We start from the raw sequence: 26,795 nt of genomic DNA, 5'->3' as shown, positions 1-26,795 counted from the left end.
TTGCTCATTTTCTCTTTGATATTTTTGAGGGTTACATTGTTTTTCTGTTTTTTTCCTCTCATTTTTCTACCTTCCCCTCTCTTTCCCTCCCCTTCATGTTATGTTGAGGAGAGCCCCTTAACTGTCTTGCTGTTGAATTTATATTCCTGTTTGTTTGAAGCACTTTTTAAAGATTCATATGGAAGGATAGTCAGTGATTTTAGCTTTTGCTGCTACTAGGCTGCCATCTTGACTTCACCCCATTGTGTCTTTTTCTACAGGCTAAACAATCCCATTTCCTTCATCCAAGTCTCATATGAATAACATAGACTCAAAGGCCATTCAGGCATTATGAATTGAATTAATCAGGGGTGCTTTTTAATTATCGTCATCTGCGGTTTCCACTCCTTGTTATCCTTTGTTGTCTAGTTGACTTCCTCTGGATGTTTTTTACATTATCAATGATTATTAAATGTGGCAGGAGGACACAAATACAGGACTCTAGGGATATTCTAAATAGGGCAGGGTACAGAGGGACTTTTTCTTGAAGCTCTTTTTCTCTGAATGTCACTTGCAGTCTCATTAGATTTTTGGTTTCTACATCACACTTTTTTTTTAATTGGAAGGATTTTATTTAATTAGTTAATTGAGAATATTTTTCCATGGTTACAAGATTCATGTTCTTTCCCTCCCCTTCCCCCAACCCACTCCTGTAGCTGACGCACAATTCCACTGGATTTTACATGTGCCATTTTTCCCATATTGTTGATATTTACACTAGGGTGATTATTTACAACCCCAATCATATCCCCGTTGACCCATGTGATCAAATAGTTGTTTTTCTTCTATGATTCTACTCCCAGAGTTCTTCATCTGAATGTGGATAGCATTCTTTCTCATAAGTTCCTCCAAATTGTTCTGGATCATTGCAATGCTACTGGTAGAGAAGTCCATTACATTTGGTTGTACCACAGCTACATCACACTTCTAACTTACTGAGTTTCAGTGCACTAAAACTCACAGATCTTTTTTTCAGACAAATTGTTTTCAAACTATGCCTCCCCTAACTTTGTATTTGTCAAAGTTGATTTTTTAAACCCAAATCTTGAGATTTTATATTTATCCTTATTTTCACTCTCTTATCTTCCTTTTTCAAAATCCTTCCTCTCTGTCTTAGAATCAATACTATGTATTATTTCCAAGGAGGAAGAATGGTAAGGACTAGGCAATGGGACCTAAGTTGTTCGCCCCCAGTCACACAGCTAGGAAATTGTCTAAGGCCAGATTTAAATCCAATATCTCATTTGTTAACCTGGATTTCAATATATTGAGCCTAGGGCACCTAGGTGCCCTTTTCTCTCTCATTGAATCCTGACGTTGCCAACCAATGTGTTAGGTGTTATTTTAGTGGGATTTGCAAATATTATGAGCTTTCTAACTATCCTTTGTCTGAGGTAATGATAAAAATGTCAAATAGCACTGGATGAAGTACAAGTTCCTGGGAATGTCTCATTGAAATGCTGCAAAACTAATGTTGACTACTCTTTGAATCAAGCCATTCAACCAATTCCATCTCATTATACGTCATCCAGTCTGTTTATCTCCATCTTCAATAGCGTATATAATAGATTTTTAAGAATTCTTAAAAATCTTAAGTTTTGTTTATATACAGACACACTATTAAAATTTTAAATTGAGGGGTCAGCTGGGTAGCTCAGTGGATTGAGAGCCAGGCCTGGAGATAGGAGGTACTAGGTTCAAATCTGGTTTCAGACACTTCCCAGGTGTGTGACCCTGGGCAAATCACTTGACCCTCATTGCCTAGCCCTTACCATTTTTCTGCCTTGGAACCAATACACAGTATTGATTCCAAGACAGAAGGTAAAGGTTTAAAAATAAACAAACTAAATATAGTTCTATGTGGAGGAGGATGGGAAATGGGTTTTTGTTGTTATTTTTTCCTAGCTCAATAAAATAATCTTTTGGTAATTACATTGGGATAGCAATTAATTAGTAGATTAGTTTGGGATGGATAATACTTTTAATTATATTGTTCTATCTAACAAAGAAAAATTAATATTTCTCCAATCATTATGTAAATATTCTTGGTATAGGAAATATAAAAATCAGAATTGAGCAACTTTGTGTGCTCCCTGTTGACAATTAGTATTGTCCTAACCATCTCAAATCAGATAATCCATCTCTTTGACCATTCTTTTCCTCATAGTATAAATAAAAATTCTTTTATTGTCCTTAATTTCACTTGCCAGGGTTAGCTAATTTGGAACTTTTAGCATTATTTTTATAGGACACTGATGCTTTTATTATTATTTTTCCTTAATTCCATTTCTTAAAGATTGGTTGATGAGTTCTTTGCTCATTCTCGTTGATCTTTTCTGACAGTTTGTATTTTTCTCCTTTATTGGAATTGCTCCCTTTTGGGTCTTTATAGTTCTGTTCTTTAACATTTGTTTCTAGAAAATTAGTTCTATTTCTTGTATTTTTCTAAATAGTAAGAGAATCATTGATAAACAATTACAGCTTTTCCTTTTATTTAAATTTTTGGAGAGCATAACTAATGGATGTTTGATATATAAATCTCAAGGAATTACTGATATATAAATCTCAAGGAATTACTGAGGCACAAAGCAATTACATGGCTATATTCTGTGTTCCTGAGATTTCAAGTCATGATTCCTAGCTTATTATTATTCTCTGTATGATACTAAACTGTCTCCACAATCACTTGATAGAAACTAAAATGTTAGTTTTGATTTTGTACATCCATCATATGCAAGTTCCTTGAATATCACTGCATCCTTTTTTTGACAGCCATTTTGAAGAATAATTTAGTTTGCTAATAATTTATTCACACCTAGTTTTAATGACTTGTTTTCTCTACCTAGAATATAATTTCTGTAAGTCAATCATGTAATATATTAAAAAAAACAAAGTACTTTTGATGAATATTAAAAAACCAAAGCATTCATTAAAGAAAGATAATAAAAGGCAATCTGTTTTATTATACTTTACTTAGAAAATCATGACAATTTTTTATTCAAAAATAAGATTGTGTTGCCATATGTGTTTGGATGAATTAATTAACATTTATTAATTGTCATCTATATATTAAGTAGTTTGCTAGGCTTTGAAGATACAAATAAAAATATGAAACAATCCCTGCTTTGAGGGAGGTTACATTCTATCATCTTAGAGAGTATGTACATCTAAAAGTACATACAGATTAAATATACTAAGAATAGCTTCAAAATAGTGTCTTCCTTACATTTGTGGGGGATTTAGAACGTATTCTCTTGGATATTCACTCATTTCAAGGTCTTTTGGGATCAGTTATTGATTGCTATGACTCCTTTAAGTTTCTTTTACTAGTCCTTCCATGTCATGCTCCCTAACCTTGAGTGTCCTCCAATGCTCTTTCCTGAAAGGTCCCCGTCCCCTTCTTTTTGTCTATTCTGTGTTATCTCAGAGCATCAGCTACCATCAGATATTATCTCCTTACATATGATTCCTAGACCTTTTGTAACTAGGCCTCATCTCTTTCTTGCCTGATCCACAGTTGTGCCTTTTGGACATCTCTAACTGAACATGTCCCACTGGATGAACTGGATTAACAGTTCAAAATCTATCTATCTATCTATCTATCTATCTATCTATCTATCTATCTATCTATCTATCTATCTATCTATCTATCTATCTGTCTGTCTGTCTGTCTGTCTGTCTGTCTGTCTGTCTGTCTTCTATCTAATCTATCTTTCCTTCCTGTCTCCCTTCACCTTCTGTCTGTGTATTAATTTTAAGAGTACTAAAAGCTGGTTAATCAGAGTTCCGTGATTTGTCAAGGTTCACACAGCTATGAAGTATTTGAGCTGATTTCATTCTAGGTTGTTCTGACTTCTGTGCTTGTGCTCTATCTACTGTGCTACCTAGCTGCTCCTGTCTTGCAAGTGTTTCAAACTCATCATGTTGCAAAATAGAGCATTATCTCTTTCCCCATCTACCTCTTACAACTTACCCCCTTTTCTAAATTCCTTATTAGTGTCACTGATATTACTTTGTAGTCACTTTGCCTCATACAGTCAATATAATCCATGGCTTTTTACTCCAAATAGCTATTATATTTGTCTAATCTTGTCATTTCTGTCTTCAAACATTTTGTATATATTCTATTCTGTTCAGTCCACCACCCTACTTCATGACCTCACTGCCTTTTTCCTAAACTACTGATATTTTTATTTTTTAAATTGATCTTTGTCTTTACCCATTCTATTTCATCCTCCACTCACTTGCCAAAGTGATTTTTCTAAAACATATATCTGCCTATGTCATCCAATCTGTATTCAATACCACCTTCATTTTTATTCTTTGGTATTTACAGCTCTTCATAACTTAATCCCATTCTTCCCTTTTCAGGCAAATTATGCTTACTACTCTCCATGTACTATGATCCACCTTTCCTGTTCTTCTTCTTCCTGTTCTCACTTGACTCTCTATCTCTGTATATTTAAATTGGAAATCTCTCATCCTTGGAAAACTTTACTTTTTCTCCTTTACCTTTTAGATTCTCTGGCTTCTTTCATCATTCAACTCAGATTTCACTTTATAGAATTCTGACATTTCACAGTTCCTTCCCCCCGTCCCCCATGGCCTTCACCCAGAGATTATTTTCCATTTATTCTATGCTTATATTATGTATACTTATTTATTGACATACTCTGTCTTTTGTCAGAGTATGTGTTCCTTGAGACCAGGACTGTTTTTTGCCTTTTTTAAGTATATGACATGTAATAAACTTTTTAACTTATTGAAAATCCAGTGAGTAGAGAGTTTATAGGAAAGTCAATGACATGTGCAGCAAATTGGTAAAGAATAAAGAGGACATTGGCTAGCAATTTAGCTATTAAATTAACTTTGAAGAGAGCAATTTCATTTAAGTGTCATATTTAGAGGTTGTGTTGTAAAGGCTGTGAGTTATATAAGAAATGGAGGCAATGAATGTAAACAGCTTTTTTCTAAGAGTTTTGACTGAGAATGGAGGAGAGATGTAGAATTATAGTTTGAGGGAATGATATGATGTGGTGAAAGTTTTTAAAGGCTAGAGGAGACTTGAATATACTTAAAGACTGGAGAGAAGGAAACAGAAAACAGACATTGAAGATTAGATAATGAGTAGGATGCTTGAAGGAGAAATCTTGGTGAAGATGAGATAGAATGGAATCAGGGATTCATGGCAGTCATAAGGGCTACTTCATTTACAGAAATTAGGGAATAGAAGTGAAAATGGGCATAAAGAAATTGTTTTGTGATAATTACAATCATTTTTCTAATTCTTTATTGTTACATTTTCTAATAAATATACTTGTTTTTAGTGTTTACTGGAATTTTTATATTTTAACTGCCTTTTGAGAAATATTATATAACTTAAAGCAAATCATGGTCTATCTAATGTCTTTAGCTGTTAGCTTAATTTGTGGGCCTCTGATCAGTTAAAAAATGGTGTTTTCAAATATTTTAGGTCCCCAAACTTTGATAATAAAAGAGTAAGCATAAACAGGTTATCATAATCACTTGAATAGGCTCTCCTAATATGGAAGCACATTCCGTCATTTAAAACAGTATGTTGAGCACAAAAGTATCAGCATGAATGTAATCTACACATTTTCTGGTCATTTATCAACAATAGTTAATGTGCTTTAGTACATTTATCATGCATATTTCCTTTTTAAAAAAAATTATACTTGGAGTCCGTATGGTATGGTGGAAGGAGAGCTAGTTTTGGGATTAGAAAGACCAAGGTTCATTCTGCCTCTAATATGTACTGGCTATGTGACTCTGGGCAAGTTATTTATCCTCTCAATTCTTCACAAAAATATCTTAAGACTTCAGTTGTAAAGAAGTTTCTGATCTAAATTGGTAGAAATAGTCTTCTCTAGTTCTTCCCTAAAGTGATAAAGATACAGATCTACTAAAGAAAACCGTTTTATATTTTTGATAAAAGCTAATTTATTCTCATTCACACATTTTGTTATTTCATTGGCTAAGAAAGAGCTAAAAGAATTCAATGGTATACATATATAAAGTAAATTTATGCACAATAGAGTGCCATGAATATATGTTTATACCTCACTTAATACTACTGATTTATTTCTTTAAAGTTTAAGACAATTTAATCATATGTTTAATAGACTATGATAGCTTTCTATTTTAAGAGATCTTGTAAGTAAATCTTTTTAGAACACAGCACCATTTATAATGTGAATACTTGTAAGCTCAGATTTTCTGTTAATGGTAGCTTAAGAATTTTTGCATATTTCAAAATTTCATTTGTAAGTCAATTCAGAACTTAAAATACATGTTCCTAAAGCTACTGTTTTAAATTATGGTTAGGTTTAATAACATGCCTAACATATGAACTAAAATAATATGAAAAAGTCTTTGAAAAACCTGAAAGCATTATATATATATATAATATATTATATATATGTGTGTATATATGTATATATACACACATTTACCATATATATTATTATCATCATTTCAGTCATATATAACTTAGTTTTTATAACATTTTTTCCATTGGAATTTTATTCTGAGTTCTAGCTTGAGATCTTTTCCCTTTTATGAGTTGTAATGTCTTCTCTGGTATGGGTGTGCATACAGAACTTTATTTCTCTATATTAGGTCAGAATTTGGTAAAAAGGGGCAGTTTTTCCTACAAGATAAATACTTCTGTTGTATGGCCATTTATAAAGCAAAAATTGCCTGTATTCATTTTTTTTTCTTCCTAATGTAAGCTGCATCTGTATTGTAGCAAATTTCTTCCCCTGCTTAATTTAGTGTATTATAGAGAAAAATATTGTGGAACCAGGTGAATGTTTTAAATTTCTATGATGAAACCTCTTTTATTATAATTATAGTTTTAATGTTAATAACCCTCCCTTTTCCATAGACCTGATGTTGCATTAAAAATGTAATTCTTGAATTTTAAAATTGTATTGGTTTTCAAAATACTTTTTGTTTAAAAAATTACAGACAGCAACTAGTAAAGTCCCATCTGAATATCTCATGGAAGACTTGGAAGAAGGTAAGGTCAAGTTAAATAAATTTCTGCTAATCTAGGCTTTTTTTTGGGGGGGTGGGTCTTCGTTATGATGGAGAAATCTATTTAGATATTTTATATTAGTAGAGAATATATTAGAATTTTTTTCCGGTCCAGACCATTGGAGTACATTATTTCTAACTTAGAAACTCCTTCCATCAATGTAATTTGTCTCTAACTTAAGAATTAAGAGAGTTGCCTGGAACATTGGAAGTTAAATGATTTGCCTCTGGTTACTTAGCTAATATTTGTCAGAAGTAGGAATCGAATCTATTTCTTCTGACTCAAAGGCCAACTATAACTATCACTACAGAAAATATTGAATACTTTTTATTCAAATATTATGGGTAATAGGAAATTTTCCAAAGGTTTTTTTTTGGAGTAACAGGTAGAAAAGAACTTCAGGTCATCTAAATTCCATTTATCTGTGTCCTAAATTTTAGAGCTAAATTTAAGCCTCATATATCTTAAAGTTTAATTTTCCAATTTTCTCTCTAGTCTAATCTCTTGTTTTCAAGAAGTTCTTTTTTATATAATAATTGCTTATATTGATACAGTGTTTTACAAAGTGCTTTGCTCACAGCAACTCAATGAGGTAGGTATTATAAATATTATTATCTCCATTTTCTAAAAGAGTAAACCAAAGCCCCGAAAAGTTATTGGGGCCAAAAATGAAGAAAGAACAACCAAAAAACTGTTAGACATTTGAGAATTTTTGAATGCTTGTTCTTTTTCTTGGCACCATTTTCTTTAATCATTGCACTTACATTCAGTTTTGATTGACCTAGATTTGTAACTTTTATATTACATATAAATATATGTGTAACATAAATAAATCTTAGGTAACATTGACTTCTAATATTGAGATGACTTATCTTTTTGTATGTGAAACTTTTCCCTTTCAGAAAGAACTTTCAGTAAAAAAAAAAATTGAATACTTAATTTATCTCAGGTATCCTAACATTTTTCTTTCATGATAACTAAAGGGCAAAAGATCTAAGATGAGGTTTTGAATTAGATATATATCAGTTAGTTTATAGGATAGAAAGCTAATAAAAGGATTAGATTTCTACTCCAAGTTAACCTCTAAATGTGTTTTCAGGAAGGACAGTTGTTTTATATATTTTTGTGTCATCTAGAATAGTGATCCTAGAAGCAGTATTATTTTTTAGAAAAATATTAAAATATTGAAATCATTAGCAAGCACATAATAAAAAATACATATCCTGATTATTCTTCAGGTTCTCCAAATGGCTGGCATTTCCGCCCTCCACCTAGAGGAATCACCAGCAGTGAGGAGTATACTTTGTGTAAAAGGTAAAATGACAATTATTTTTATTTTTAAAAATGAATCTCATGTTTAGATCTTTCCCCTGTTTTTTTTTTGAAAGTCCATAATTTAGTAACTCTTAAATTGTAGACAAATCACTTGACCTCTCAGTGCCAGATCAGAAGTTGTTGATCTGCTTTGATCAAGTTTTATATTCAAATTTTTTTGACCATGTCCTTCTGTCACTAAAAAGAATTTTGAACTTTCTCTTCCAATATATCTATGTTTACTTATTTGTTAATTGTATACAAATAGTACTGTGCTAATTATTTTTAGAAAATGTATATAAAAATACAAATTAAAAGAAAAGATGAAATAGAGGTAAAATAATATTTGATCCTAAAGTCATTATGGAGCCAGTGGAATTTATTAAGTAGTGGAGAGTCATATAATAAGACCTGTACCTTTAGCAGAACCATTTTGGCAACTGTTTGGAGGAGGTAGACACTTGAATCAGGAAGTCTAGTTAGGAGGAGAGTATTGCAATAATCTAGATGAGAGCCTTGATGGTATTGTTATAAATAATGAGAAAGAGGACAGATGCAAGATATATTATGGAGGTAAAACATTTGGCAACTGATCATATATTTGGGATGAGTGAGATTGAGAAGTTGAGGATGATAACAAGATTTTGAATTTGAGTGACTGGAATGATGATGTTGCCTTTGATAGAAATAGGAAAATGTGTAGTAAGGGTGGAAGGATAAATAATCTAATAAGATACAGATCACAACTTATCCATAGCTATTCTACCCAAAATGAAGTTGGGTTGAAGAGCCTGGCTCTTACTGGTCACACTGCGTTAGAAGCTGAGACCTTTAAGGTGCCTGCTGCCATCAGGTGATCTGTGGGGTAGAGGTTTTCTCTATTGGGTGAGTGGAGACGGTGCACATTTTCTTAATAGTTCTTACATAGGTCCTACAGTTGATGCTTGGATAGTGATTATAACTTTGGGGGCACATATACGACTTACACGGGAAAGGTTGAAATCTTAATTAATGTTGGGAGGGAGGAGGATAGAGAGAGTGTTGGTGGACCATTGCCCCATGCCATTAAAATTACTGGTCTGATTTTTTAAAAATAAAGTAAATTAGTAATACTATTTTCAAGAAAGTTCTAAATTTTCAAGAAAGTTCTAAATAAGGAGAACTATATCATTATAGATTTGAAATAAGAGAACCCAAAGGTCATCAACATTCAATAAAGTCAGTGCCATATTTTGTTATAGTCAATTAAGGCTTAAATAATATTTATTGTAGCTATATATTGTTTTCTTTTGGAGGTTTTATGTTTTTACAATGATCTTATAGCCAAAATGTCTAAAACATATTAATTGCTAGTCTCTAATCTTAGATGACAACATTTTGAGATTTTTATGAAACCTGAAATAGGTAATAAAGTGAAATTCATAAAACAATAATTTTTTGTTTTTTTGAAAATAAATTTATTATAGTCATGTTTTTGTGACCTTTTTAAAGATTAATTTTTTCAATCAATAATCATTTATTCTCTTACTTCTTCTTCCCTCTCCCTCCAAAGAAAAACAAAATCCTTGTTAAATAAATATTCAGTCAAGAAAACAAATGTATATCTACTTCAACATAGTGAGTGTATTACCTATTTGTTAGGAGGTAGATAGCATTCCTTATCATTGTCACTCTGGAGTCATGATTGATCACTGTATTGATCAGAATTTTTGACAGTATTTGGAAGTTATTATCTTTTACACCATTGCTTTTACTGTATGTAACATATATACCCTGTCCCGTTATCCCAAAACCATACTTGTTTTATTGACCTCAGGATACCTTGGAGGTTGAATGGGAGGTACTCCTTTTTTCTTCTGCCATTGGCTTAAATCTCCACTGACCGTAATACTCTACTTTTTCTTTGAGGAGCAGTCACCTAGCACTCCAGTTCCACTTAACCTGGATAACTGGGTAATTTGTACAAAGTGATAGTTACCTCAAAAATACAACCAGAACAGTCATGCCAACATTTACCTCAGGACCTCCTAAACATACTTTTTACCAACACAGTTTCTAGGTAGTATGCTCAAAGTGTAGTGCAGATCCTTCATAGCATTGATCTCTACCACGTTTGTGCATATTGGTGACTTCATTGCTGGAGGAATCTTCATTTCAGCTATAAACATGGGTTCAAAAGGTCACTTCCAGAGATTACTGCTTTATCCATGAGGCATTTATATGTCCTCAGTCTGTTGTAGCCTCTTTCCCGGTAGCCAAGCCTCTGGAACGCTGGGATGCTGCAGCAGCATCATGATGGACTTTTGAATACACTAGATCATGAGGCTCTCTACTCAATCATCAAGAACAGAAAAGTAGGAACAAAAAGGCTCAGGACCAAGGCCCCTTTTCTTGAGGATCATATGGCCTCAGAAGGGAGAACCAAAGTGAAATAGCTAGCTGAGGCGGTGGACATTTTTGAAAAGGCCAGCAATTCTCCTGTTGTATCTAATTTAAAAAGACTTATAACACTGATGTGGTTAACCAAGCAGAACTAGTTACAAAGTACCTTTGTGTACTCCATAGTACCATGATTCTTCTGGGAGTAAGTACCTGAGTAGTACCTTCTTTTGGACAGGTTGCATCAACTAAGTAATCTGATTGGATCTGTACTGTTCATATATAAATTGATTCATATATAAATTGTTCATATATAAAAACTCTTTCTCATTTCATTCTGCATCAGTTTATACAAGTATTCCCATGTTTCTGTCATTTCTTACAGCACAGTAGTATTCCATTTAATTTAAATAACATTATTCATTTGGTCTTTCCCCAATTTAAACCCTTTTTCTCCCTATCCCCTCTAGTTTTCAGTTTTTTCCAGTGCTTGATTTTAACATAGTTTATATGAGTGATTTGTGTATAAATTAAAAACTTAGTAACTTAATAATTATGTAACAATATTCAGTGACTTTAGTTCGCTTTTAAAATTATCTTTTGTATATTACCATCATTTCCAATTATATCACTTCTTCCATCTTGAGCCTGGAGGAGATAAGGTTAGTAAAATGAATTAAGATACCTACTATGTCTGATAAGTACAGTCAGTATTCCATACCCATAGTTCTTCTAAGTCTACAAAGAAAAGAGAAGAGGCATTGAGTTTTAAAAATTATACTTAAAATTATTAGCCAACTTAAACATATAATTTTAATTCTGAAGTTTAAATTTTTCCATGAGGGCAGATTCTACACGCAAAGCAAGAATTCTTAATTTTTGAATTCTCTTTCACCTTTATTTGGATATGTGAAGAATTAAATGAAAGAACCTTTTGTAGCTCTAAATTCTGTAATTTTAAAAAGTCATGATTTCAGATTTTTTTTTTTTGGTTTGAATTTATGATTTCATTGGTACAAAATCTTTCCATTATAGAAGCACTCTGCCCTGATGCTCATGGTCAGCTTTTCTATAATTTTTGGTAATTTATGTAATTTATGCTCCAGGTTCTGAGGACATTACCCATATATATGTCTGTCAGAAGCAGGATTTTATCTTGGGTATTCCTCAATTGAAATCCAATCCTTAATCCAGTATGGTATATTTCTCATTTCATTTCTATTGTAAAAATGAGACTACTTATCACTACTTGAAACTTTTCTTGGGAAACATAATATAGGTAGTACACAGTGGTGAAAATAAAAAAGAAATAGTAGCTATTTTGCCAAGATAAAACAGTATAGAAAATGAAAGTTCTTGATTGTTTAAGGAAAATTATTGAAAGTAAAATAGTTAAAAGAAAATAAATGACTTATTTGCATACTATGCTCTCTCCTTTTTAACTACTCCTTTTTTTAAAAACCCTTACCTTCTGTCTTAGAATCATTACTGGGTATTGGTTTTAAGGTAGAAGAATGATGAGGACTATGCAATGGGGGTTGTGACTTGCCAGGGTCACTCAGCTAGGAAGTGTCTGTGTCTCTGGGGCTGGCTCTCAATCCACGGAGCCACCCAGCTACCCCCATTACTCTTGTTTTTAAAAATGTTATCTTTTATATAGATACCTTTTGATTTTACATCACATTTATTTCAGTGTGTATATACACATGCATACACCCTTCCCTTACCCAGCAAGGTATAACTTACAACAAACTTTGAAAAAAAAATAAGAAAAACAAAATTCAGCAAAACCAATGAAGCATATTGATCAAGTTGGACAATATATACAATAGTCTATTCTAATTGTCTTCTACTTTTGTACTAAAAGAAGAGAAGTATATGTTATATTAATTTTTCTCAATGTCTGCTGTTGTATACTAAGTTAATAAACAGGGAACATAACTAGTAAGTACATAAGTAACATGAATAAATTCTTTTTAGAATAGATTTTTATTTATACTTTTAGTTTTCACACTACCTAGATTTACTCCTGTATTCCTCACCCTAACCCTTCCCAAGAGTCATCCCTTCTAACAAAGAATAAATCAAGAAAGGTGAAGAAAATGAAAGCAAATATGACCTATATATATTGAAAAGATCAGTGATTATATGCAATGTTTCAAATCCATAGCTATCTTTCTATTCTTCTCCCTTCCCCCCTACCCATTTATGCAAAAAACTACAGAAGAAGCTGTTTTGTTATACAGAAGGGCTCCTGTATTTGCAGGAGATACCTACTGTGGATTGCTGAAACAAGAGATATAATTGAATACCTGCTGACTCCATATATAACTTGATTTTCTTATGTGTGTATATATTTTAAAAGTTTAGTTGTAATAGTTTAATATTCTGAGAAATTGACTCCTGGGTAAAAAAAAAATGGTCTATTGATTAGGATAGCATTAACCAACAAATGAATTGGTCAGTGATTTCTTCTGGTGGTCACAGATCCTCAAGTCCCCTCACACAGGCCTGTAAATAGACACTTGTGGTAGTTAGCATTTTTCAGCTCCAAGACATTCTAAGACATCTCTAATTGGTGAATAATCAGTGAGGAGGCGATCTGTCAAAATTTTCAGGTCCTTCTCATGTTCCAGGAGATGACAGTAGTCATGTACAGATAATGCTCTCCAACTATCTAGGAGATAAATCCCCTTTTTCTCAGTCAGAGTTGACTCCTGCAGTGATTCCCAATGGGAGGTTGAATAACTTGTTTGGGCTATGTGTGGGTACATCTACAATAAGCTGATTTTATTTTACAGACCTCACAATCTTTTCCGTAATCTTCCTTTTATATCTATTCCTCAATGGTAGAAGTTCTTTGTGTGATGCGTAATGGAATGGGTATAGCGACTGAAAGGATTTATTTGAACTTCGAATTCTAAATCCAAATGTAGAAATAATTCAATACATGTTAAAAATAAATCCTCATAATTTATAAATCAAACACAGGTAAGACATTACCAACATTAAATTACAGTAACAATAAAGTACTTTATACATTATTCATGTAGTACTATACTCTCTTGGGGTTTATGGATATTCAATGAGAACTAGCACCTTAGGTGAGAAGGCTTCCTTGTGCCCTTTTCAGGGCTACTCATTCATTTTTTAAAAAATTTTATTTAATTGATTAATTAAGAAAAATTTCCTATGGTTACACGATTCATGTTCTTTTTCTCTCCTCCTCCCACTCCCTTCCCTTAGCCAATGTACAATTCCACTGGGTTTTACATCTGTCATTGATCAAGATCTATTTCCATATTATTGATATTTGCACTAGGGTGATCATTTAGAGTCTACATTCTCAATCATATCCCCATCAAACCATGTGATCAAGCAAGTTGTTTTTCTTCTGTGTTTCTACTGCCACATTTCTTTCTCTGAATGTGGATAGTATTCTTTCTCATAAGTCCCTTAGAATTGTCCTGGATCATTACATTGCTGCTGGTAGAGAAGGCCACTACATTCAGTTGTGCTACAGTGTATCAGTCTCTGTATAAGGTTCTCCTGGTTCTGCTCCTTTCACTCTGCATCAATTCATGGAGGTCTTTCCAGTTCACATGGAATTCCTCCAGTTCATTATTCCTTTTAGCACAATAGCATTCCATCACCAACAGACACCACAATTTGTTCAGCCATTCCCCAATCAGAGGGCATCCCCTCATTTTCCAATTTTTTGTCATCACAAAGAGTGTGACTATGAATATTCTTGCGTAAGTCTTTCCCCTTATTATCTCTTTGGGGTACAAACCTAGTAGTAGTACACCTGGATCAGAGGGCAGGTGATCTTTTAGAGTTCCAAATTGCCCACCAGAATGGTTGGATCAATTCACAACTCCACCAGCAATGCTTTAGTGTCCCAACTTTGCCACACCCCCTCCAGCATTCATTACTTTCCTTTGCTGTCATGTTAACCAATCTGCTAGGTGTGAAGTGGTACCTCAGAGTTGTTTTGATTTGCATTTCTCTAATTATAAGAGATTTAGAACACTTTTTCATGTGCTTATTGATAGTTTTGATTTCTTTATCTGAAGATTGCCTATTCATGTCCCTTGTCCATTTACCAATTGAGTAATGGCTTGATTTTTATATATTTAGACCTTTGTCAGAGGCTTTTGTTAGAAAGCTTTTTTACCAATTTGTTACTTCCCTTCTAGTGGTTTTATTTGTACAGAAACTTTTTAATTTAATGTAGTAAAAATTATTTATTTTACATTTTGTGATATTCTCTGTCTCTTGCTTGATCTTAAATTCTTTCCTTTCCCATAGATCTGATAGGTATACTATTCTATGTTCACTTAGTGCGAAGGAGGGGGGCCTCGTAGTACCAGATCTTAAACTGTACTATAAAGCAGTTGTCATCAAAATAATATGGTACTGGTTAAGAGACAAAAGGGAGGATCAGTGGAATAGACTTGGGGTAAATGACCTCAGTAAGACAGTGTATGAAAAACCCAAAGATGCCAGCTTTTGAATCAAAAATCCACTGTTTGACAAAAACTGCTGGGAAAATTGGAAAACCGTGTGGGAGAGATTAGGGTTAGATCACGGTCTCACACTCTACACCAAGATAAGTTCAGAATGGGTGAATGACTTGAATATAAAGAAGGAAACTATACATAAATTAGGTGAACACAGACTAATTTACCTGTCAGATCTTTGGGAAAGGAAAGATTTCAAGACCAAACAACAGTTAGAAAAAATTACAAAATGTAAAATAAATAATTTTGATTACCTTAAATTTAAAAGTTTTTGTACTTATTCACTTTTGATATTCATCTGGCATGCAAATCTCAACTGTGACTCCAAGAATCTATATTTTCTTTGTGGCTAATCTTGTTTTCTAGCATTCGCCTTTTTTGTGGTGGTGGTGGTTTCTTTCCCCAAAACATATGTTGATGTAATTGTATATATTGTTTTCCTGGCTCTGCTTAATTCACAATTCATGTAAATCGTTCAGTTCTCTGTATTCATCATGTTTCTAGTTTCTTAGCAAGAAGTAATATTCCATTAAATTTATATGCCACAATTTTAGCTGCTCTCTGATCAGGAGGGGGAACTATTTCCAATTCTTTGCTATCACAAAAAAATGTTGCTATAATTATTTTCCTGTATAAGCCTTTCTTTTGGGTGTTTTAACCTTTCTTTTTGTTACTGATTTTCTTGGTGTGTATGTTTATCTTTAACAGTTCTGGAGCAAATGATATGGACATTTTAGCTACTTTATTTGCTTTCTCCCAAATTGTTTTTGATAATAGTTATGCTAATTCATAACTCTACAAACAATGTGTTACAGTATCTCTATCTTCCTACATTGCCTGTAAAAATGAGCTATTTCTAATTTTTGGTCATTTTTGTGAATGTACTGGCTGTGAGGTTATTTTATGGTTATTTTGATTCAAATTTCTCATATCATTAGTGATTTGGAGCATTCTTTTATATGGTTATTTCTAGTTATATTAATAGTAAAAACTTTTTTTTGAGAATTATTATCTTTTCATTACTTAGCTGTTGGAGGAATCACTCTTTGTCTTTTATAGATTTCTGTTATCTATGTCTCTTGGATACCAAACCCTTATGAGAGATATTTGATTCAAATCTTTTTTTCTTTCTTTCCTGCTTATCCTAAATATATTAATTTTAACATGAATAAATTATAAGGGCAAGTAGTCAGTGTATCATGAACTTAAATTTCAGATAATTACCTTTCTAAATATAATGAGATATTGTAATTTGTTGTATCATCCATGTTTTAATTTTCCACCCTTTATTTAATTGTTTGTGAAATGACTTTTTTTGATACCACAATTATGCATTAAGAATTTTTTCTCACAAGAGCACTGTCATTTATTATTTTTTTATTTGGTTTGCAAAACTGGCCTATTCCTTCCTCTTGCTATCCAGGTCTTTTGGGAGGTTTTTCATATTCTTTTTTTTTTTTTAATTTTGAATGGCTTTTCCATATCACTATCAATGAGAAATCATTAATTTTTATATATTTTTTAAAAAGAAAACTGAGATGAAAACCAGTTTAGAGAACATCATATTTGACCTTGTAAAATGATTTTTAAATCATATTTATTTTTAATTCCCTTAGAAATCATGGCAATACTTTGAAATAAAGTATTGGTTAATGGTAACAGGCAAAGTTGGTACTTGTAGTGAAAATATTTAGTTCATAGCATATTATTTAGTCAAAATCTCATTTATATTGAAATTTTTCATTTATATGAAAATGAGAAGCATTAAATGCATAATTTAACAACTTATTTATCATAAGGAAATGTTTTTAATTTCAAGGTAATTTCTATTAGATTTTATTTTGAGTAGTATATACATGTATTTGAATAGTCGAACCACTTGATGTCAGTGTTGCTTCAATAACTTAAAAAAAAAACTTGTCTAACAGATAATAGTAATGTGCCATATAGGATGAATGTTTGTAGGTGGAATTTTTTTTTTGTTTGAACCTACATTTTATTTTTATTAACATTTTTCTTTTTAATTTTACAGATGTTTCTATTGCAAAGTAATGTTGCTAGATTCATCTAATATCTAACGAGACATGAAGAGGAAGTGAATTCATTAGCTCCACTCAATTGCTAACATTGTAGATTTAAATCCCAGAACATTTTTTAAGAAATTAATTTGAGTCAATGAGACTTTTCCTTAGGAGAAAACCTCAAGATCAGGTCACAAATAGCTATAAAATTGTATGGTCCACAAACAATCCTAGACAAATGCATTGGAATATTAGAATGGAATAATGTGCATGTTTTTATTAAAGAAACTAATTTTGTACAAAGTAAAGCATTGAAGGGACTTTATTAGAAAGTCTATGTTCATAAATCCTAATGGACTGTCTAATCTTCCTACTTCCAGTTACTCTCAAAAAGGAACATTAAAAATAATGAAAAAATTGATGTAAAAATAATGAAAAAATTGATGTGTAGGTGGAATTTTTGAGAGATCCTCAGTTTGTTATGATTTAGGCCCTACCTGTTACTGCTTTATTCCTTCCTTTTTGCCAAAAAATACAGAATGAGATCATTAAAGGTAGAAGTGTGGGAGGCAGGCTTTTATTTGGAACTGTAGTAACGTTTGCTGCTGAGGGTATTCTTTTTTAACCAACTCACTGCAAGTTAATCTACTGGAAAACACAAGTTGTTCTAGGTGGTAAATAGACAGAGAGCACATAATGAACTTTGGTGTGTGTTTAGAAAGATTAAGGACATGATATAATTATCTTTTCTTTTTTCTTAGATTTTTAGAGCAAGGAATATGTAGGTATGGTGCCCAGTGTACATCAGCCCATTCCCGGGAAGAGCTAACCGAATGGCAGAAAAGATATGCATCAAGACTGATAAAATTGAAACAGCAGAAGGAAAGCAAACAATTTTCTGGAAGTTACATGGAAACCTTGATAGAGAAATGGATGAATTCACTATCTCCTGAGAAAGTGGTGAGGGAAAAAAAATTCATATTTTTCATTTGTTGGGTGTTTGTCTCATTTTTTGGATAAAAATGTAAATTGACTTCTGAGCAAAGTGTCCTGGCGAAGTGCAAAGAGCACTGTTTTTGAAATCAGAAAACCTGAGTTCAAATCCTGTCTTTAACATATACTAGGCACTTTGGGCATAAATAATGTCACTGTCAGTTTTCTTCTCTGTGAAATGAAGATAATAATGGTTATATTCATTATCTCATGAAGCTATTTGTGGATCATATGAGATTAACACATATGAAACATAAACTTGAAAACAGTTTATATTGTTAACAGCAAAATATTTTTATACCCCAAATAAATCTAAAATAAAACAGATGTCAGTTGTTCATGCTATAGCCTTAGTTTAGGCATTTGAGGGTTGACAGTAATTAAAACATTTTTCATATATTCTTTTTTTAGGGCATATATAATTGCCAATTTTTCTTTTGTTAATTTTTCATGTACTTTGTTTATTAGATTCCATTCCTATAAAAGAAGTTTCTTTTGTAAGCAGTTTTCACAGATGAAACAGTTTGAATGTTGAAACAGATTCACTAGACCTGATTATTTTTGATAGTAGATATGTTACAGTTACTTTCTTTTAAATTCCAGCTTAGTGAATGTGTAGAAGGTGTCTGGGTGGAACATAATCCGGAACTCTCTCTTACTGTTAACACCAAAAAGTCACATCAAACATGGACATTTGCTCTCACTTGTAAGGTATGGTTTCTGGTATTGATTTAAAACAAATTAACATTGTTAAAGAAGTATATTGGGCATTTAGGTTTTTGTTTAAAGATCATGAATATATTATGTATTCATATTAGCTTTTCAAAAAACCAATATGTATTGTATTTTGGTCACTAAAATTTTTTAAGTTTTTTTGTTAGGATTTGAGGAAATATCCTCCCTACCTCCTTTTTTCCCTTCTTCCCTCTCTCCCTCCTTCCCTCTCTCTTTCCTTCCCTCCCTTCTTCTCTATCTTTTGTTGGGCAGTTCTTTAAATATGTTATTTAAGGTACCATTTCTTAGATTTATTCCACTGGAAATTGAAATTGTGGCCATGAAAAGAATTTCATCTGTTTTTGTAGTTGGTGAAACTATGTCATGGTGTCAGTAGGATATATTATATTGATAATGTGACATATGGGGGATATTTTGCTGCAGTGTTTGCCTTTTTAAATGGTTATGTTTAGGGTTAAAATTAAGGAAAATCAACACTTTGTTTGAACATGCATATTGAAATGTGTTATTACTTTGTGAATCATATTCTCTTACTACACTGTCTCTTTATCATACCTGGGTGTTTTGTGTACCTGGCTGTGAACACCTCCTTCACTGTTCAGAAATGTCACTTCTGATGTATTGCAGACACTGCTATTGGGAAGAGGATAGGGAAACAGGTGGAGTACTTGAAAAACAGGTGACAAGAGGAAAAGCAGGGATAGTATTGAAAGGTTAAACCATATGCCACAAATAGATAACTTTTTAATAGTTGCTTTTAGGATTCTGATTTTTGTTTTAATAGCTCATCAGTAAAATGTAGATTTTTATCTTATATTCTGAGACATATGGGAAAATTAAAGTTTTCTGTGGAAATAACTTAAATACTAATGTTTGTTAACTTTCTTGTAGCCTGCAAGAATGTTGTATCGAGTAGCATTGCTTTATGATGCTCATCGTCCTCATTTTAGTATCATTGGAGTATCTGCTGGAGATAGTACTACCCAGGTATCACAAGAAGTACCAGAAAATTGTCAAGAATGGATAGGAGGAAAGATGGCCCAAAATGGATTAGATCATTATGTTTATAAAGTCGGGGTAGCATTTAACACCGAAATATTTGGAACTTTTCGCCAAACCATAGTTTTCGACTTTGGATTAGAACCAGTGCTCATGCAAAGAGTAATGATTGATGCTGCTTCTACAGAAGGTAATATTTGGAATTTTTTTCCTCTGGTAGTGTACCTTTAGTAGTTCTATTAAAAGAAATATGTTAGTCTCCAAATGGTCTATGAGTAGGTGATAGTAGAGATTAGGGATTCCAAATTAATTAAAATATTTCTTACATAATTTGTAGGTTTAGTATTGTGGAATTAATAATGTCCATTTTGTACTCCGTTCTTATGATGCAAGGATCTGTTATTATGCCTGTCTTTCTTTGAGAATTCTAAGATTTCTATGAATAGAGGATTATATATATATTATTTACTAACTTTTTCCATTATCTTTTAGATATAAGAATTATTACAACAATTATTTTCACATATTACTACTTGTAGTGGTCAATAAAGTAGTAATCCGCATGTTTATTATAACAGGAGAATTTCATGTCCTAGATGACTATTCATATTAACACTTTTTGCTGATTTAGATAAAATAGTGAAAAATGCTGTGTGATGTTCTCAGTACAGAGACAATCTAAATAAGCAAAGATTTTGTGTGGGAATTGAATAAATAAAAAACAAGTTTATTTTTATATTTGTGTATGCTAATGAGTATTTAAATTAAATTTGGAATGTTTAACAAAATACATTTTTGAGGAGGTTTTAAAAGTTGGGTTAGGGCATAGAAACACAAGGTACTACATAGAATGACCAATAGCAGTGCTTAATGAAAGTACTGGAACATCTGGCATTAGAAACAGATTTGAATAAAAATTTTAAAAATCTAAAAGTCTTTGTCCAGTTAATTGTGAATTATTTTGAAGGTAAAAAGAGAGATAATCCAGGAACAAGAGTGACTCAAGGCATTTGAATTGAGATAAAATAAACAGTTTGTACAGTTTTGGTTATTAGTGATAACAAATTTTTAACATTCTTGATTTAGGTGAATTTATATTGAAAGAATCCTAATATCTTGCTAGGATCTCTAAAGCCATAAAACTACAAGGGTCTTTTATGTAAACAAGATCAGTTCTTTGCTCTAGGAAAAGAATTAGTCCTTGAAAATAAAGGACAGATTACTTTGTAGAATTATCATATCCCCAGCTAGCTTAGATGTTTTAATTTATAGTATACTCATATGTACTTAATAGTTTGTTTCACAGTTTGAAGCTCAACTACCAAGGACCAGAAAGCACAATTTATACCATAGACACATCTATAAAGAAAATACCAGATTTAGAAATGGTTTATGTTCCAAATGTTTTGGAGTTGATCATTTGAAAACAGTTTCTTAAAGAAACCAGGATATAGATGATAGAGATGGTCATTTCCTTGGCTAACCTTTAAAACCCTGTTTGACATATAAATATTGTAAATATTATATATTTACATTGAAATTCTTAACGAGCCGTGATCTCTCTATTGATCATCAATTTCAATTTTCCAGTTACCTCTTGGATATTTCACCTGTCTATCTTGTAGATGTAAACTCAATATGCCCAAACTGTACTCATTAGTTTTTGTTTTTTTTTACCCTTACCTTCTGTCTTGGAATCAATATGAGAATTGGTTCCAAGGCAGAAGAGCAGTAAGGGCTAGGCATTTGGGGTTGAGTTACTTGCCCTGGCTTACCCAGCTAGGAAGTGTCTGAGACCAGATTTGAACCTAAGAACTTCCATCTTCAGGCCTGGATCTCTTTCCATCAAGCCACCTAAATTCATTAATTTTTCCCTAAAACCTTTCCTGTCTCCCTTATTATTGTCAAAGGGTACCGTCATACTCCCAGACACAAAGGTTTACAAAGGCATGATCTTCAACTCTTCACCTTTATTTATTGTAAATTCAATATGTTCCAAATCCATTACAATTTGCCCTTGTAACATTTCTTGTATATGACTCCTTTTCTCTAATTACATTACCACTGACCTCGTTCAAGGCACTCATTACCTTATGCCTGGTTTATTGTAGTAGCCTTCTGGTTTTACTCCCTGATGTATAAATTTCTTCCCACTTCAGTCCATCCACCTCTCAGCTGCCAAACTGATTTTAATGTGCCAATCTAACACACTCTTTCTCTCTGTTTCTGTCTCTCTCCCTTTGTCTGTCTCTCCCTTTCTTCTCTCTATCTCTCCCTCTCCCATCACCTTTAGAATCAACTATAAAATACTCTCTTTTCAAGTCCTTTTCAACCTGACCCATTCCTATGTTTCTAGTCTTTTTACATATTTGACACTGACATCATTGCAGTTATTTGCATGAGACAATTATTTCCTAACTCTTGTTTTTACTGGTTGTCCCTCATACCTAGAATTCTCTCCTTCTTTTCCCCATCTTTTGGTTTTCCTTGCTTTCTTCAAGTTCCAGCTAAAACCTCATCTACAGGAAACTTTTTTTTTACTTTTTTAGTGATTTTCTTCTGTTGATTCTCTCCAGTTTATTTTATACATAACATATTTGTACATGGTTGTGTGAATGCTGTCTTCTCTGTTATACTTTGAATTTCCTTGAAAGCAAAGACTGACATTTGCCATTCTTTGAACTAACCCTCAGCTTAGTGCTTTGCATAGTGTAGGTGTTTAATAAATGTTCACTGACTGACAGTGTAGATATTCCTTCCCTGAAGACCTTTATATATTATAAAGCACTATAATAAATTCAGGTTGTTGTTACTATTATCATTATCATCATAATTACCACTGATACATATTGTAGGTCTTTTAAATTTTGGTTGGTACTCATAAATTACTGTAGCAAGAAAAAACCATCATCTACTAGGTAATAAACTCCCTCCTTAGTTTAGTTGGTTCTTGGACAACAGAAAGAGGTATGAAACAGGAAGGAAAAAGATTTTCCTGAGACAAGTAGGAAAGAGTTAGAAAAATGAGTAGGAGATTAAAGATATGAGATTGAGACAGTGCCTGAAGTGACAGTAACAGACCTTTCAGGGGGCTGTGGTCAACATCCTAATTAAGTTCAAAGAGGCTTGACACCAAAATACTCACTTTTGAATTATACATTTGGCTACAAATGTTAAGTAGTATGCCAACTTCTGGCATACTACTTATGCCAGAAGTTATAAGCCTATGTCTTTAACACATGTTAAACACAGTAACCTCGAGTCTGCACACAGGTTCAAGACCTTTGTATTGGCCTAGAAGTGCATCAATCCATCCTGGATTGGCTTTTCTTTGGCTCTGTGCAATGGCTCTTGTGTGTATATTTTCTCCTGGAATCAGACAGAATCATTAAGCAAAAGTCCCATAATTTATTTAAATAATTAGTGGCATCATTTTTATAGTCACAAGCTTTTTGGGCATGCTCTGACAAATGTATCTTACAATTGTAGTACTGAAAAATCAAAAGGTTAAAGAAAATCTTAATGTTGGTGATGTGCTTCAAATATAAAAAGGAGAGAAAAAATAATAAAAAACTGAAAAAGTATATTGCACATGCAAGAAAAATATAATAAAAGAGCTTTAAAAAATTCAAAAATATAGCTTATAATCATTGACACTCTGTGTCAGTTAAGAAAATATAAAATACAAGGCTTTCTCACCAAAAAATGAGATCCATTTCCTCTTTGTATCTGGCCATGATCACTGTGAGTAGAAGGCAAATGAATTGAACAAGGTTAACAATTTTTTCATCTTTAAAAATACAGTAGTACAACTATGTAGATATCAAAATCCCCAAAATTCTCAATAGCCCAATTAATTACAATAGAAAACAAACACACTTTCATATTTCACATAAGTTTCTGTATGACATTTTAAAAACCTATGAATTGATGGACATTTGTCACAATATTTACAAACATAGCAATCCTTCAACCTTGGTAATAAACATATTTTTTAAAACAAAGTAAAACTCATCTTGGGTTTAGAACATAATCAAGAAATCTATATATCATTCTGGTAGAAGTAAAACAGTGAGCTGAAGAGCATAAATAAAGGGGTGCTCCTTTTTCTTGGAGGCTTATAGGGATACAAATGCCCTGAGATAAACTGCCCAACTTCCATTCACATGTGGGAAGGTTGGGGGTTTATAAAATGTATTTCACTTCAGCTACTATTGGCCTTAACTCGTGGTAGGGGACGGCAAAAATAACCAGATTGTTAAAAAAAAATTCCAAAAATCATATTTAAAAAACCCTTAAAATCAAATCATTTGAGGTATTTAGCACATTAAAATTCCAAAGGTTGTTAATACAATTATAACCAGTTCTGAAGTCCATCTATCCTCAGCAAAATAGAAAAAAGCTGTTTTTTCATATATGGGCTTATTCACAATAATATTTGTTCAATAGTTATAGGGGAAAAACAACAGAATTTCAAAACTCAGTACATTCAAAATAAATTCAATCAACCTTCAGTTCAAGCAGAATAATATTGAATCCAGTAATATATGAACTTAAAATCACAAAGTTAAACCTTAAACAAAAAATGCAATAGAATACAGAGATTTTTATAAACCATTGGAGTCTGAAATGCCTTAGAATATAGCCTTTAGTCTCTTCAAAGTTCCTTGGGTTCTTATCCATTTAAATGTCTATTGTCCGAAGGCAGAGTAGTAGTAAGGGCTAGGCAATGGGTTTCAAGGGACCCGTTCAGGGCCCCACAGCTGGGAAGTATCTGAGGCCAGATTTTAACCCAGGACCAAATGTCTTTATGTATGGCTATCAGGTCGCTGAGCCACCCATTTTCCTCCCCAAAGTTAAAGTTGAATCTTTGGGCTAAGTCTGCTCCCTGACAGGCAGGTAAAATCAATGAAATTACCAGAACAGTCAAAAATCCTTTTAAACAGCCCATTGCTTTTTAAGTTTCTGTTTGAAAAATCTGTTTCTTCTCCTCTCCCTTTTCTCTCTTTCCCCTAATATGATACCCCTGTGGCCAATACCCCCATCCACGTGGAGGCTTAGCCTAATGGAAAATTGCCCGGTCTCCTTTCCCTCTCATCTCTCCTCTCCACCAATACTGTTACCAGCTGGTCGCAATGAGTCCTGAGCGATCTGCTCCAAGGATCTGGGTGATGAGCCAACTGGGGTTGTGCTCGTGGGTCTGGGGTGCAGAATCAGGCAGGCAGGGCCAGAGGGCCAGGAGATCGGGAACCAGGTGATTGCAATCTTGGTTGAATCAGGTGGGGGGGGGTGAACACCTGCAGGCAAAAGTGGCTGAGCCGGGTGGGGTGGGCGGCAAACACAACAAGTCTGGATCAAGCAGCAGCCTTGCGAGGGTAAAAAAATTCACCTTGACCAGAGAGATGTGGCTCAAAAAAAAAAATTCTAGGTACTAGCTATTAAAACTGAATTTAAGATCAGAAAAGAAATCAGAAGATTGAAAGCTTTTTTCCTCATTAGGTCGCCAACTGTAAAGATTAAAATTTAGGGGAGATGGGGAGACTGAGGCAGGTAGAAATTAGTTTCTCTGCAAGAAGTATTATATTTTTTAGAGGTTTATTAAAGGTTAAAGATAAAAGAATATACAAGTAAGAAACATGTGCCTAGGCCAGAGGCCTAGACAAAATAACCTCACATCACGCAAGAGAGCGCCTGCTCCAAAACGGAAATCCAAAAAGAGCCAAGAGAGCTCCTCAAAAGCCTTTGAATCAGCTTAAATACCTTCTCAATCTCGGCCCAGGTGAGATTACAAGGCATTCTGGGGAAGTGGAGCAAAGGCTTGTGGGGATTGTAGTCCTGTATTCGAGTCTATTTTTTACAGAGATAGACTTCTGTTTTTTGGTTTTGTAACCTGAGCGCTTAGAAAAGTACTTCCTTGACAGAGGGCAACTAATAGATTCTTGTTGAATTAAGATGAATAAAGATTGAAATGTAAAAGTATTGACATCTAAGCTGTTGGAAAGAATGTTTTCTTTGATAAAATCATAGATTTGTTCATGTATTGAAATGAAAGTCGTGAAAGACATAAATGAGGTGACAACCACAATATTTATATCCTTCAATTTTAGAGAAAGATAGATTTTGATAGTGCAGATTGGGTTTGAAGATCCCTGATGCTGACTAGTAATCACTGGTTGGCTCATGACAGCTTGCTTTTTTTTGTGGAGGAAATAGTGACCTGTGTGTACCTAAAAAGTTATCCAGTTAACTTTGGGTAACTTGGGGAGGGCCTATATATCTAAATATAATATAAACTCTTTTCATTTCTCCAACATGATGTTTTGAACAAACATAACTAGTGTATTATATTCAAATAAAAGAAATTTAAACTCATATTTCTGCCACTTTGGTGCCAAGTAATCAACTATTTTTGTATAGCATAGTACACAGTGCAAGCTTAGATAAAATGTAGTAATTTTAACTGCTAATTAGGATGTGGTTTTTCCTGTATTTTACTAGATAACTGACCTAGAATTATTTATCAGATAGTCAGTGATAAATGTAGGAGATGATTTTGGAAATATTTCCTAACCTGTAATGTAAAATGCAAGAAAATTCCTATGTAATTGAGATAAAATTTGTTTTTGAGAGCATAGAAAATACATAAGCTTCATAAAACATTATATTTTATCATCTGAGATTTAGAATATAATAAAAAAGCTTGCATGTGAGTAAAAAGCACACAAACCCCAC

The 26,795-nt window shown here is 32.9% G+C and overlaps 1 protein-coding gene across 6 annotated transcripts in view; it reads left to right on the top strand.

Annotated features, from left to right (window-relative positions):
- HELZ (helicase with zinc finger) overlaps nt 1–26,795 on the top strand; it is a 266,896-nt gene that overhangs the window by 94,538 nt on the left and 145,563 nt on the right. For all 6 annotated transcript variants that reach the window (XM_007482771.3, XM_007482772.3, XM_001379116.4 and 3 more), the window contains 5 exons: nt 7,030–7,081; nt 8,338–8,413; nt 18,098–18,296; nt 18,933–19,040; nt 19,956–20,253. In XM_007482771.3, the coding sequence (XP_007482833.1) occupies nt 7,030–7,081; nt 8,338–8,413; nt 18,098–18,296; nt 18,933–19,040; nt 19,956–20,253 (733 nt within the window). The remainder of the gene's footprint in view (nt 1–7,029; nt 7,082–8,337; nt 8,414–18,097; nt 18,297–18,932; nt 19,041–19,955; nt 20,254–26,795) is intronic.

Source organism: Monodelphis domestica, chromosome 2 (genome assembly GCF_027887165.1).
Source record: "Monodelphis domestica isolate mMonDom1 chromosome 2, mMonDom1.pri, whole genome shotgun sequence".
NCBI classification, from domain to species: Eukaryota; Metazoa; Chordata; class Mammalia; order Didelphimorphia; family Didelphidae; genus Monodelphis; species Monodelphis domestica.
Note: the sequence above shows the minus strand (reverse complement) of the source record. Positions and strands in the feature narration are given on the sequence as shown.